This window comes from Gracilinanus agilis, chromosome 1 (assembly GCF_016433145.1).
Source record: "Gracilinanus agilis isolate LMUSP501 chromosome 1, AgileGrace, whole genome shotgun sequence".
In the NCBI taxonomy this organism is placed as follows: Eukaryota; Metazoa; Chordata; class Mammalia; order Didelphimorphia; family Didelphidae; genus Gracilinanus; species Gracilinanus agilis.
In genome coordinates, this window is record NC_058130.1 from 97,031,736 (window position 1) to 97,044,796 (window position 13,061).

Consider the following 13,061-nt stretch of genomic DNA (forward strand, 5'->3'; position numbering starts at 1 on the left):
CCGTTCTCCCGGCTTTTTGTCCCCCCCAAGTTCCTCCGGCCCCTGCTCCATGTGGGCTTGGGCTCGGGCCCCCCAGGATCACTACCAGACTCCCCACCCCCACCCCATTCCTACTTTGTCCTCGGCCCCCAAACTCCCGCCCCTCACCCCACCTTCCCAAGCCCTCGTTCCCCACCCTTCCATTTCTCCTCTCCCAAGTTCTAGCTCCGGCTCCTTCTGCACCCCACTTCGTGCAGATTCCCCTCCTGTCCTCCTGCTCTCTTGCCGCTTCGGATCCCAACTCGATTCCCTTAGTACCTCTCCCCAGTCTGTGCCCGCCCCAGCAGCCGGGCAAAGACTGAGGACCCAGACGGGCAGGGCCCCAGGGGCCGGAGACCACGAAGATGTCCTGGCACCGGCGGTGGCCGCGCCCTTGGCTCCTGTGGCTGCTCCTGAGGCCGCTGCTCCAGCCCCAGGTGAGCCTCCGTCCTTCTGTCCCGTCCATCTGCCCCACCCGGGGTTTTTTGTCCCCCCCCCCCCCCCCGCCTTGGGGCCAAGCCCCTGGAAGAGCCGGAGGGGAAGGGAATTGCAGTCACTTATATGCCCTCCCAGAGGTGACCTAGTTCATCCCTTTCACCACAACTGCGACCAAGCCGGGGAAGGGACTTCCTTTCCTGTGGACGGGCCCTTAGCCGGGAGGGAGACTATCTCACTCCCAGGCTGAAGCGGGCCGGGTGGGAGGAGGAGGAGGAGGAAGAGAGAGCTGCCCCTTGAGATTTCCGAGAGGGGCCGAGGGAGAAGGTGCTAATAGAATGATAGAGTGGGAGGGTCCTTAGAGATCATCCTAAGTCCATTCCTTCTTATAGAGAGGGAAACTGAGGCCCACTGAGGGGAAGGAGTGGACTCAAGTAAATTCATCAAGTTGGCTTTAGAACCTGAACTAGAAAGTGGGTCTCTTGACTTGAAAGAAGATCCTGAGTGGAATCGAGAAACAGCGGGGAACACGTTCTCCTCCCAACAACCCCCACCCCAACCAACCCCCGCCCCCTACTCCTTTCTGAGCCCGGAGGCTTTGCCCATATATGACATCCGAGCCTCAGCCAGGTGGGGGGCAGAGGAGGGGGGGTAGCTTTGAGGCCTGGGAACCGGTGTACACCCAGCTTCTCCCCTCTCCTTGGGAGCCCCCAAGGCAGGGCTGTGGCCTCCGGAAATAAGGAGCTATAGATTTGGGGAGCTGCTTCCAGGCAGAAAACACAGCCAGGCCAGCACACATTTGTACACCCGCATAGGGGAGCATAGAGCTGGGAAGACCCTTTGAGATCCTTTAAGACGTTTTACAGAGGAGGGATCTGAGCTGCAAAAAGGGAAAACAGGGCTGACCAGCAGACCTGGGGTTCTGTGCCCTTGGCATTCCCCCTCAACGCCCAACAGAGAATCGGATTCTGGAGGCCCAGAGGGTCCTTAGAAAATGGAACTGAATTCAGAACCAAGGAGGGCCTCAGGTCCAATCTGATGGCCAGAGTTTACAGTAGAAGACCCTGACACCCAGGGAAGGGATGTCCTGCTTAAGGTCACAAACCCAATTAGAAATGAGAGTCTAACTCCATCCCAGGGATGGCCCACCATGGGGCCACTACACCCAGGGACCAGACGTTTTACACTTTCAGAGGAAGAGGAGGAAGAAATTTGGGGTGGGGGTGAAGGTCTGGGCCCCTTTGGGGTGGGCCCTCCTCTCAAAGTCATCCATTTTATCCCCCTCCGGCCAGATGGCCTAAGCTCTCCTTTGGGAGAGAGTGGGTCCTCTTTACCCCCACTTGCATTGCAATCTCTGTCAGCCAGGAACTTACATCTTTGGGCTAGAAGCAGCGTTTCATTGTAGGACCCTCCTCTGAGTTCTTGAAGGAGTCTGGTGTGTGCCTCAGGGAAAGGTGCCATGCCTCTCTGGGCTGAAGGCCCCACCCGGGATGTTTGCCATTCTTCAGGGCTTTGTGGGGGCAGAAGAGGATGGTTTATTCCAGAAAAGTCATGGTCCCCTCTCCTTTCATGTAGTGTTGTGGGCATAAAGGAAATTCCTTAAGAGAACCTGAAAGAAATCATTTATTGGGGACTAAAAGAAGTCAGGGACAGGAGATGCAAACTGCACCCCCTCCCTGGCCCATTTTTCCATCCCTTGTCCAAGTGAGGGTCCCTGATGGGGAAGAGGTGGAGTATGGCTCTTTGTTTCTCTCCATATTTTTAAGTGCCTTTTACTTTTCCCTTTGTCTTTCCTACCATCTTCTCATCCCTCCATGTCCCCCTTCCTCTCTTTCTCTGGCCTGTTCTCTCTCCTCCCATCTTGGGAAGGCCTCCCTCCTTGCTAGGTCACACCGGAAGTCTCCTCAGGCCCCCCACCCCACCCCCACCCCATTCCTTTTCTTCCTTTCTCCTGACTGCAGCTGTTCCATATCAGTGTTTCTCTCCCAACTTTCTCCCTGTCTGTCTGCCTGTGGCTCTGCCCTCCCAGCCCCCTCCCCCACCTCAGGCTTGGGCTCCTGCTCCCCCCTCACCCTGTGGGCTCAGCTTGGGGGAGAAGAGGTAGGAGGAGGGGGCCTGAGGGAAGTGGGGAGTGGCTGGGGACCCTGGAATGGGGGGGCAGCTCCTGGCAGTGCTTGGCATCCCTCGATCCTCACGGGTTCTGTTTCCCAGGTGTGGGCTGGACAGTTGTGCCCCAGCGGGCTCTTCCCTTGGGGAGGTCTGTGCTGTAACCGCTGCCCCCCAGGCTGGAGGGCTCCAGAGCCCTGTGGAGAAGTTGATGTGCAGTGTAGACCATGTCCTTCCAGTACGTGAGTGTGTGTGCGCCTGAATTTGAGGTGGGGAGGATGATGGGGAAGAGGGCTGGCAGTCAGCTGGGACAGGCAGTGTTGGGGGAGCTGGAGAGGGGGAAAGGAAGGAAGGAGGGCAGAAGATACACTTTCTCATATAATTGTAATCAGCCTTCCTGCAGGGTAATCGAAGTTCTTCCAAAGCACTTTGAAGGCTTTTGGAGTCAGAAGACTTGGGTTCAGGGGCCATCTCTGACCGTAGCTGGTGTTCTCAACTTCCTTTGAGCCTCAGTTTTCTCCTAGGTAAAATGGGGACAATTAGACTTGCCCACCAACCTCCCAGGATGGGGAAGAAAATGCTCTGTAAATTTGAAAGTGCTTTAAAGACCTCCTGATTATTATTGTTCTTGAGGCCTCCTGATCAATAACAGATCGCCTCGTGAAGCGTAGGAGGCAATGTTCCCTCATCCAGCCTGCAGATGGGGGCCGTGGAGACCCAAGATCATATGTGGAAAGAATGGCAAGGAATGCCCAAGCTGGAAGCTTTTAGAAACAATCTCTTCCAAAGCTTTCATTTTACAGAAGGAAGAAAATGAGCCACAAAGAGAAGTGGTTTTTCCAAGGAAAACTATGGAATTTTCAGAGCCAACAGGGGCCTGAGAGATCCCGTAGCCACTTCCCCTCATTTAAAGAGAAGGGGAAGTTCTTGGCCCAACAGTGAGTTAGTATCAGAGATGCTAGTCAAGCGCAGATTTTCCTGGCTTTGGATTCTTCCTATCGCACCTCCAGGCCTCACTTTGTCCTCCATTTCCCCCCACAGATGAGACCTCGTCCCCAGAAGGCACTTCTGAGCCCTGTCAGCCATGTTGCAGCTGCCCCCTTGGACATTTTCTCAACAGTACCAACCACTGCCAGCCATGCAAGGCTTGCCCGCCAGGCAATGAAGCCAGGATTCCTTGTGGGAAGGAAACTGACACCGTGTGCCAGCCCTGTCCCCCGGGCACCTACTCCAAGGAGAGCAGTGTCCAGGAGCCCTGCAAGGCCTGCACCCACTGCAATCAGAGCAAAGTGGTGGTCCTGGCCTGCACTCGCCTCTTTGACACCCTTTGCATGGGTGAGGTTGGGGCGAGGGGAGTCACACCCAAGAAAAGGCGAACCCTGTGCTTGGGGCCTTAATCTGGGATGTAGCACGTGAAGGCTTTAAGAGCAGAGCAGAGACCTCCATAGGGGTCTGGGTTCCTCAGGGAAAGGCTTCCTAGAGATGGTGGAGCAGGAGTCTTAAAGGACAGAGAGGATGTGGGAGGATGGGAGAGAAAGAACATAGGTGGAACCCCAACATCAGAACTGGAAGGTCCCCTGAAGTAGAAGGGACCCGCGAATAAGGAATAGCAGAGCTGGCAAGGGGCCTCGAAACAGACTGTCCAGGCTAGCAGGCATCTTAAAACAACACAGTGACAAAGCTGGATGTGCCCTTAGAACAAAACATTAGAACTGGAAAGGATCCTAAGAGACAACTTACTCCAACCTCTTTATTTTTCAAAGATGGAAACTGAGGCCTGGAGAGGCCCAGGATCACAGTCAGTTAATGTCAAGGAGGATAATTGGGGGGTAGGGGAGAAGGTAGCAAAAATGGCAGGAATTCCAAAAAGGTTAAAAAAAAAAATGTCTTAAGCATTACCACGTGTGAGGCGCTACCCTGGGATGGCTAGGAAGGTGCTGGGAAGTTTGAGATTGGCCTTCCTTCAGTCAGAAAGGGGATCGCGCTGGGCAGACCATGAAGACCTTCCAGGAAAAGGGATTATGGTTCCTGAAGTTCCAGGTTTCTCCTTTCCCCTGGGTGGGCAAGTAATATCATTCATTGCCAGAGAGGAATTACAAGAGCTAGATGAAGGTTCGAGGAATTGTGATTAGACAGTGCAAGAAACGGGGTACACTCTTCAGAGGCCCTCTCTGGTGCCCCAAAGAGGGGGGGCCCAGTCCTCTCTCTCCAGTACACACTCTGTGCCTTCCAGTCTTTTTAGTTTTCTCTCTTCTGTTTCTCTGAGTTTCCTCAGCTTTCCAGGCCCCCTTCTTTGGTGAAAGAGAGTTCCCAGCCAATTGACAGGGCCTGGATATAACTGCTCATTTAGCAAAGTTCGTGTCTGGTTTTGGCTTTTCTCACAAGTCAATTTCACAAGTACAAAATGGTTAATAGTTCATTTGAGGCTCTAGGTGGCTCAGTGGATAGAGCACCAGGCCTGCAGATGGGAGGTGTTGGGTTCAAATTTCCTCTCAGACATTTCCTAGCTGTGTGTGACCTTGGGCAAATCACTTAACCCCCATTGTCAACCCTTAACACCCTTCTATCTTGGAACCAACATTGGTTGCAAAACAGAAGGTAACAAAACAAAAATCAGAAAACCCAATTCATTTGAAAAAGATTTGGAGGTTTTAATCACCAAGAATGTAGTCTAGCAGCCAATGAGACTAAATGGGTTTTAGTGTCCATGACTAGATAAATGACAATCACAATTTATTCTGCCCTGATCAACAATTACCTGCTTCATGTTCCATTCTGATCATCTTATTTGAGGAAGGACATTGAGGAATTGTTATGACGGCGACCAAGATGATAGATCCTTTGGATCTTCTTCCCCCTGTCCCTGGGCCCTTTGTCTCTGTTGCTGTTCCTCTTTGCCTCTATCTTGTGACCGGCACTCATATCTGCCCAAGCCATCTCTCTAGCCTCTTTCCTATCCCCTTGTCCTAAACCATGTCTCTGGCCCCTCTGTATTCACCCACCATCTAATGAGCATTTATGGAGTTCTTACTAGAAAAGGGCCATGGGTAGCCTCCTACAGGAGCTTTATTTCTGTGTCCTTCTGTCCTGCTGTCTTCATCCTTTTCTGTGACCCTTTTCCTCTGACTCAGACTGTTTGGTCTCACTATTTTTCCAACTGCCCTTTTGCTTCTGCCCCTCAGACTCATAGTGCTTTGCCCCATATTTCTCTGACCCTTTGGTCATTCCACCCATCCTTTGGTATTTAATCCTTTTGGCTCCTGTGTTTCTTTGACCCTCTGCTCTCCTAAGGAGGGCAAGATCCTGATATATTGGCATGGAGAGGCAGAGGGACCAGACTAAGAGAAATGCCTCCTCCACTTTCCTCCCAGAAAACCACATGGGGATTCAGGCAATGTCACATCATTTCATATGCCTTTGTGTCTTGTCTCCAGATTCTGAGCTAGAAATCTCTTTTCCTCCCCAAACCATCTTCCACTGAGAGAAGAGACTGTGTGTCTCCTCTTCTCCCTGGTGTCTAGAATGCTGCTGTGTTCAGAGTAGCTGAGAAGTAACACTGAGGCCAGGTGGTTGCTCAATGTGATTTCTAAGGGTTCCTTCTAGCTTTGAATCCCAGATTCCATGAGAAGCCCTAATGATGAGGTAAGGGAGGGGCTTCAAGATTCTAGTCCTGGATCTCTGAGGAACTGTGGACCTGGGTGTGTATGGGGGGGGGGAACAGAACTGCTGCCTAACTCAAATGGGAAGGGAAAGAGGGGTTTAAGCATGTCTCAGGAAAAAAAAGGAGGCGGCAAGGGGAACTGGGGACACAAATTCCCCCAAAATGCTGAGCAAGCTCAGGAGATAGCTAGTGCCTATGATGAAGGGAAGGGGAGCAAAAGTTCTAAACTCTCAAGTTCCAGGTCACAGGGAAAGAAAAGAGATCCTGCAAGTGTGGCCCTGAGGATTCCCCCCACTCCCAAAGTCTTCTTTTCCCAGGTTGGGGAATCCTCCAAGGCAGGGGTCGGCAACCTTTTTGGCTGTTAGAGCCACAAACACCACATTTTTTAAAATGTAATTTCGTGAGAGCCGTACAGTGCTCACAGTGCGGCTCCTGTAACAGCGCCTAAAAAAAAATTGACTTTATGGCTCCTGCAGAAAGAGCCATATGTTGCCAACCCCTGCTCTAAAGCCTCTGAATCCCGCAGACCTGTTTTTCTCTAGTATATTCCTGGGCCTTAGGAGAAGCTGGGAGGGAGGAAATGATGGGATCCTGCATCCACCTTGCTGTCCCTTTGAACCCCCCAATAGTGGATCTTCCCTAAACCTCAGTCTTTGGGTCCTCAAAACCACCATAATGTGCCTCTCAGCCAAGCACTGCTCTCCCTAGCATTCTAGGGATTCCTCCTGGCAATATTCTTAATCCTCTCCCACCTCTCCACCCTCCCTGCACCTCATGGTAACTGGCCTTGCCTATCCTTCCAGCCCCAAGTCTGTCCTTGGATCCATTCCTCTGAGGCCTCATCTATGGAAGCTCCCCAGCCCTTTGCCCCTTGGTCTGCCACCTGTCACTTGGTCTCCTGGTGGTATTAGCTTGTCTACACGTGTCGCTGTCCTTTGTCCCTTCCCCAGATGAGGAACTTCACACCCTGATCCGCGATGCAGAAGCCAAGGGTGCAGACTTGAATGTCTCTTCCACCTTCCCCGCACCTCCTCAGGATTCGGGCGTCATCATCCCCATCTACTGCTCCCTGCTGGCTGCTGTGGTGGTGGGACTCCTGGCTTATGTTGCTTTCAAGTGGTAGGTGAAGAGCCGGGGCCTCTCCTGGACCCCCTCCCCAAAGCCCAGCACCCAGTCAATGGGAAGGGAGAGGCTGGAGGCTGGTGGTTAGAGAGGCGAGTGTCCCTGAGCTCCCCGAGTGTTTTGAGGCTCACCCTTTTGCACCTATCTACCTGACAGCTGGAGAACCTGCAAGCAGAAACAACAGCTGGCCAAGGCTCGGGCTGGGGAGCTGGGGGTCTCCGAGGGGGAGAAGCTGCACAGTGACAGCAGTATCTGCCTGGACACGACAGGACTCCATGAACTCCATGGTTTGGGCAAAGGTGAGACCATCGCTGGCATGCTTTCCCAGACCCCCTGCCCTTGTCTCCACCAGGTCCCAGGCCTCATCTCCTGTGTACCCCCCTTCCTCCTTAGGGGCCAAGCTGGAGCCCTGTCGGTGGCATCTCTATGGGCAGCTCCCCAGGGGGCAACAAGAGGAGGTGGAGCAGCTGTTGGAAGTGGGCAGCCCAGCAGGCTGGCAGGTCTTGGCTGAGCAGCTGGGTTTTGAAACTGAGGCTGTGGCAGCAATGGGCCTGGACCCAGCACCTGCTCACACTTTACTGAATGACTGGGCTACTCAGGGTGGGGCCGGAGCCACCCTGGAGGTCCTGGAGGCATCGCTGAGGGCCATAGGCCGAGAGGATGTGGCCAGGGCTCTGTTGCGTCCTGATGAGGCTAACTCCATGGTATGAATCTCAGGCCTGGGTCTGTTGACCTGGGGCTTTCCGTCCACCACCTTGCTTCTCTCAGGGTAACATGGTTGGCTTTGATTCAGGGTCCACCTCCTCTATACCTCTCGTCCAGCCAGGCCCCTCGTGTCCTTCCTCTGCCTGTGGCCAGTTTCCCTGGGCCCAGGAGATTGTTTCGTCATATCTGATGGATAGGAATGGCCTCAGGTCCCTGCTTGCCTGACCCAGTAAAGTCTCTTGAGAAATAGGGGCTGGATGGAGTCATGGAAGGCTTTCTTGACCCTCCTGCCAGGGTGGGAAGTTTCTAGTTCTTTGGAGCAGGAATTAGGCGTAGATGGAGAGGGCCTCCAAATCTTTACCTCTACCCCTGTGTTTGGTCTCATCATTTTTGTTTACAAATTAAAAGAGAACATGTCTAACTTCTCAATTTTGTCTGGTCTTTCTGGGATGGGAATGAAAAGGAAAGCAGGGGGAAAAGAGGAGAAAGGAATGTGGTTGCTGAAAACCATTCTATGGGACTAAGACATGTGGAGAGATTACTCTGGGTCCACTTTCCTTTGATCAGCACCATTTTGTCTCCTGAACTTCCTGCTTGGATTAAAGAACAATGCCAGAGGCAGGAAAGACCTCTTACTTTGGTTCAGGTCTGGGATTTATCAATGCTGAGAACTTGAAAGGGCAGACACGCACATGGCCTGTGAGAGGCAAGGCATGAGGAGCCCTACTATTCCATGATGCCTTTTTCTTTTTAAATCCTTTCTTTTGGTCTTAGAATCAATACTAAATAGTGGTTCTAAGGCAAGAGCAGGCAATTGAGATTAAGTGACTTGCCCAAAGTCACATAGCTAGGCAGTGTCTGGAGCCACATTTGAACCCAGGACCTCTCATTTCTAAACCTGGCTCTCAATCCACTAAGCCACCTACCTGTCCCTTCTTTTGAAGGGCTTCTTACAACATAAAATATAACAGCTAAAAGTGAATTGAGAGCAATCTAGTTCTTTTTGGTGTCTGGTAGTCAGATGAAACTTATGGCCTCCTCAAAATGTGTAAAGCTTTTTAAGGATATCAAGTAAAATACACAGGATTGCAAGAGAAGCCAATTAAATCGAAAGTTATCAAAAATTTTAAAGAATCTCTTATTTTTGTCCAAGAATTTTATAAATAAGGGACCTCAAGTAATGAAAAGGGAAGTAACTTGTCCAGTGTAACACAATGGTAACACAACTGGAATATTTTTTCAGTTCTTCCATGAAACATCTTGGCATAAATATAATTTTCTGTTCACTACCAGCAAGTGTTTTTTGTTAGCTATACTTTCAGCCACTTACCTGATTCCTTCATCCATCAGTGTCTGAGGCCATTTTGTCATCCACGTTTAGGCAGGGCTAGATGGGCTTTCCCCTTTCCTGCTCCCTCCCCAGACAAGGACCTAAAACAGAGGTGACAATAGAAGGCTGCCAATAAAATGAAGGAGTTGGGGGCCTAGATGCTGCCTAAGTTCCCTTCTAGTTCTAAATCTCACAGATGCCCAGGCAAGGTGCATAGGGTGGGCTGGCTGGACTCTTCGGGGAATGATTAGTGACTATAGCTAGCTATATCATAGTCTCTCTCTTTAAATTTACCATAAAAATGGAAATTGATAGGATAACTATAAGCCCATTAGCCATCTATTGGTTTTATTAAAAAAAAAAGTTTTCAGACAAAAATATCTGCTTACTTTTCCTCTCACTACCTGAAAAAGCCAGAAAGACAAAAATTCCCATTACAAACATCTATAGTCAAACAAAGCAAATTCTTTTTCTGGTTATGTCTCAATTGAAAATTATGGGGAAATGATCTCAGTCTGCACTCTGAATCAGTTATCAGAATGTGGGTAACTTGTTACATCATGAGGCTTTTGGAATCATGGTTGGTCATTATGATGACCAGAGATAGGAAATTTTCAATCCCACCTTTTTCATGGATCAAACCACAGCAACCACTACTAAATAGGCTGTTTCAGAGCTTTGAGAATCTGTTGTGCCAGTTAGGGGGTTACCTGTCTTGGAATCATTCCTAAAGGTACTTAAGTTTCTGAAATAAAAGGAGTCTTTAGGATGGTGGTAGTAGTTCAGAAACCCTTGCCATTTTCCTCCCTTCCTTATACTAGAAACAAGAGTAGACAAAGGAAAGGAATAGGAAAAGCCAGCTAGGAGAGAGAGCTGGAAAACAAAATAGGACATGGTTTTGAAATGGAGCTCTGCCACTTGATACCTGTTAATGGACCTCATATTCCTCACATGTAAAATGGACATCCCAAAGCCCCTCTCAGCTGTGATGTTCCATGTTCTAAGAGTCCTTCCACCTATATAATCAAATTATTCCAGTTTAGAAAATTTGAGAAGCTGCTTCATCCTGACCTCCTGACTCAGGGCCGTAGAGATCTAGCCAGCAACAGGATGAGCAGTTTGGCCAGCAAGGAGGTCTTTGGCTTAAATAAAATGTACTGAAGATGTCCAGACCTGCTGGGTAGAAGAATCAAGTTGGATGTTTCAAATGCTTTTTAATTTATTTTCAAACTGGGAAAGGTAACTTTTTTTTTTTTTTGGCCTTGGATTCGGAACCAACTTATTCAGATCTGAGAAAGCAAGGGACTTTCCAGTTCAAGAAAAACCTAACCTCAGGAGAGGAAGGGCAGGTCAGTTCTGAATAGTCAGTAACTAGTGTTAGTTTTAATATTAAGTGCCCATTTCTGCTTCATAAACCTTCAAGATTTTTTCCACACATCATACCTTTTTTTCCACAGTAGAAAGAAAATGTCTGGGAAGCTCCTAGAACCTACTTCTATTTCCCCAAACCAATCCTCTTTCTACTCTGCCATCTCACCAACGTCATCTGACAACTTTCTTGTAAAAGAACATGTCTTCATTGGCTTCACTCCCTCAGTTTGACTCCTTGGCACAATGATTACACAATGAAAGGCTGAGATTAGGGTTTAGATGAACCAGCTCATGTCATCCACACGTACTACTTTGTTATACTCCTCAGAAAGCAGAGTAGTACCTCAGGCCTCCATGAAACCCTAGAAACCTCCCTGGATAATCAATCTGATCTTGTTCTAAGAAAACTGAGATGAAATTAGCACTGAATATTGTGCTTTAAGGTTCACAAAGGACATTACTATTTTTTAAAACCCTTGCTGATCCCAAGTATTTTCAAGGCAGAAGAGCAGCAAGGGCTAAGAAATGGGCTTAAGTGACTTTGCCCAGGGTCCCAAAGCTATGAAGCATCTAAGATCACATCTGAACCTAGGACCTCCCATCTCCATCTCCAGGCCTGGTTCTCTATCTCCTGAGTCACCTAGCTGCCCCTGCAGAAGACTAAATACATGATCTCATTTGATTCCCACTATTTTGTGAGACAGCTGCCAGAGGCATTATCCTTATTTCATATCCTCAAGTTTGAGCCCCATTTGACTTACCTCACTGAATGACTCACGCCAACACTCCTTCCACCTCTGTGCCTCATCGTCAAGTATGTGTAATTCTTGTACTTCTACCTCACAGGAATGTTAGGAGGAAACCACTTTGTAAAAACTTGAAATTCTTAAATGGAGCCCCCAGTTTATTGAGGGGAGGAAATCCCAGCACTAGAACAGTTTGCACCTCTACCCCCAAATATTCTCGGTGGATTCTGTCCATGTCTTTCCACACATCTCCCAGAAAGGGTTTCTCTGAAACCCTTGAGACCTTCTGTAAAGGGAGAAAATGAAATCCTACTTGCATTTGGCTGAGGCTAAGGACTGCATAGATATTCAAGCACTCCAGAAACATGAACTATCTATCACTGCCTCCAGGCTCCCCTCTAGCACTTGGGTTTCTCCATCTTCTCAAATGTTGCCTATCCCCTTCATCTTGTATTTAGTGGACATCATGTACTATGAGTGATCACACACACGTGTACGGTCTCAACTAGATGGATGATCCCAGGGGTAAGAGATGTTATTTCTTCTAGCCTATATAGGAAAATAGGAAATTTTAGACTTAGTGAATGATTAATAGAAAATACTTTAAAGTCAGACAGCCATATCTACCTCTCTGGGACTGAGGTGGGGAGGAAGCCCCTCTCCATACCCCAACCCCAAGTCAGGGGACCATTCAATGCATTGTGAGTTGTTGGTGCCTACTACTTGTATTCCCTCTTTGGCCAGGCAAAGTGACAAGGAAATGGGTGGGACTAGTCTCACAGATGCTAAACCTTGAGTATCCTCTTCTATAAAATGAAGGGGGCAAAGGAGTGGGGGTTCAACTAAATGAATTTTTAGATCACTTCTAGATTTAACATCCAGGCAGGATTGCCTCAAATGACCCTAATCTTACTTCTATGATGGGCTAGAGCAGTGGTTCCCAAACTTTTTTGGCCTACCGCCCCCTTTCCAGAAAATAATTACTTAGTGCCCCGTCACATACTATCACTGCCCCCAAATGCACCTGTGGCCATCACCGCCCCCCTAGATTGCTACAGCACCCACCAGGGGGTGGTGGAGCCCACTTTGGGAATCACTGGTCTAGATGGTAGATATACCAAGAATGACCAAGTTGGAAGGGACTTCAAGTATTATTCTTCCTTTTTTTTGAAGGGGACCAATGGCATCATAGGTTGATATTCAAATGAGTAAAGTTGCTCAGTTGTCAGCCTCATTCTTCCAGAATCATTTAAGTCTAGTGGCAAGGCAGAAGTCAGGATGACTTGTGAGGGCCCAGGGTGCAGTGGGTGATCTTGCCATCTGACCAAGCACTTAGGGTTCCTGCTTCTGCCGCCTTCTCATCTGCTCATTCCATCAGGGGTCGTCTCCACATACTTAATTCACTGAAGGGTCTGAAGCCTGTTGGTTACCCTCACATTTGCTGAGATTTGTCTTACCAGCTGCTCTGTGGCATGGCTGCTGTGCATGATATAGCTTCTTGGAGTGAGACTGAAAAAGGCTCAGCAAGTCCTCATAGCAGAGAGGCTCATTTTCCCCAAATACCCTG

The 13,061-nt window shown here is 49.3% G+C and overlaps 1 protein-coding gene across 1 annotated transcript; it reads left to right on the plus strand.

The window, feature by feature from the left end:
* The first annotated feature begins 383 nt into the window (after nucleotides 1-383).
* LOC123230817 (tumor necrosis factor receptor superfamily member 16-like) lies at nucleotides 384-8,400 on the plus strand. The gene is made up of 6 exons (XM_044656992.1): nucleotides 384-455; nucleotides 2,665-2,797; nucleotides 3,601-3,894; nucleotides 7,171-7,339; nucleotides 7,499-7,641; nucleotides 7,736-8,400. Exons 1-6 carry the CDS (start codon nucleotides 384-386, stop codon nucleotides 8,050-8,052), a joined length of 1,128 nt encoding a protein of 375 aa, XP_044512927.1. The 3' UTR covers nucleotides 8,053-8,400.
* Nucleotides 8,401-13,061: the final 4,661 nt, after the last annotated feature.

What these genes read in the sequence shown, in the direction of transcription:
- LOC123230817 (XM_044656992.1), top strand. Translation starts at nt 384, where the DNA reads ATGTCCTGGCACCGGCGGTGGCCGCGCCCTTGGCTCCTGTGGCTGCTC. An exon ending in GTGTAGACCATGTCCTTCCA is followed by an intron (nt 2,798 to 3,600) that starts GTACGTGAGTGT and finishes TTCCCCCCACAG; the next exon opens with ATGAGACCTCGTCCCCAGAA. An exon ending in GCTTATGTTGCTTTCAAGTG is followed by an intron (nt 7,340 to 7,498) that starts GTAGGTGAAGAG and finishes TCTACCTGACAG; the next exon opens with CTGGAGAACCTGCAAGCAGA.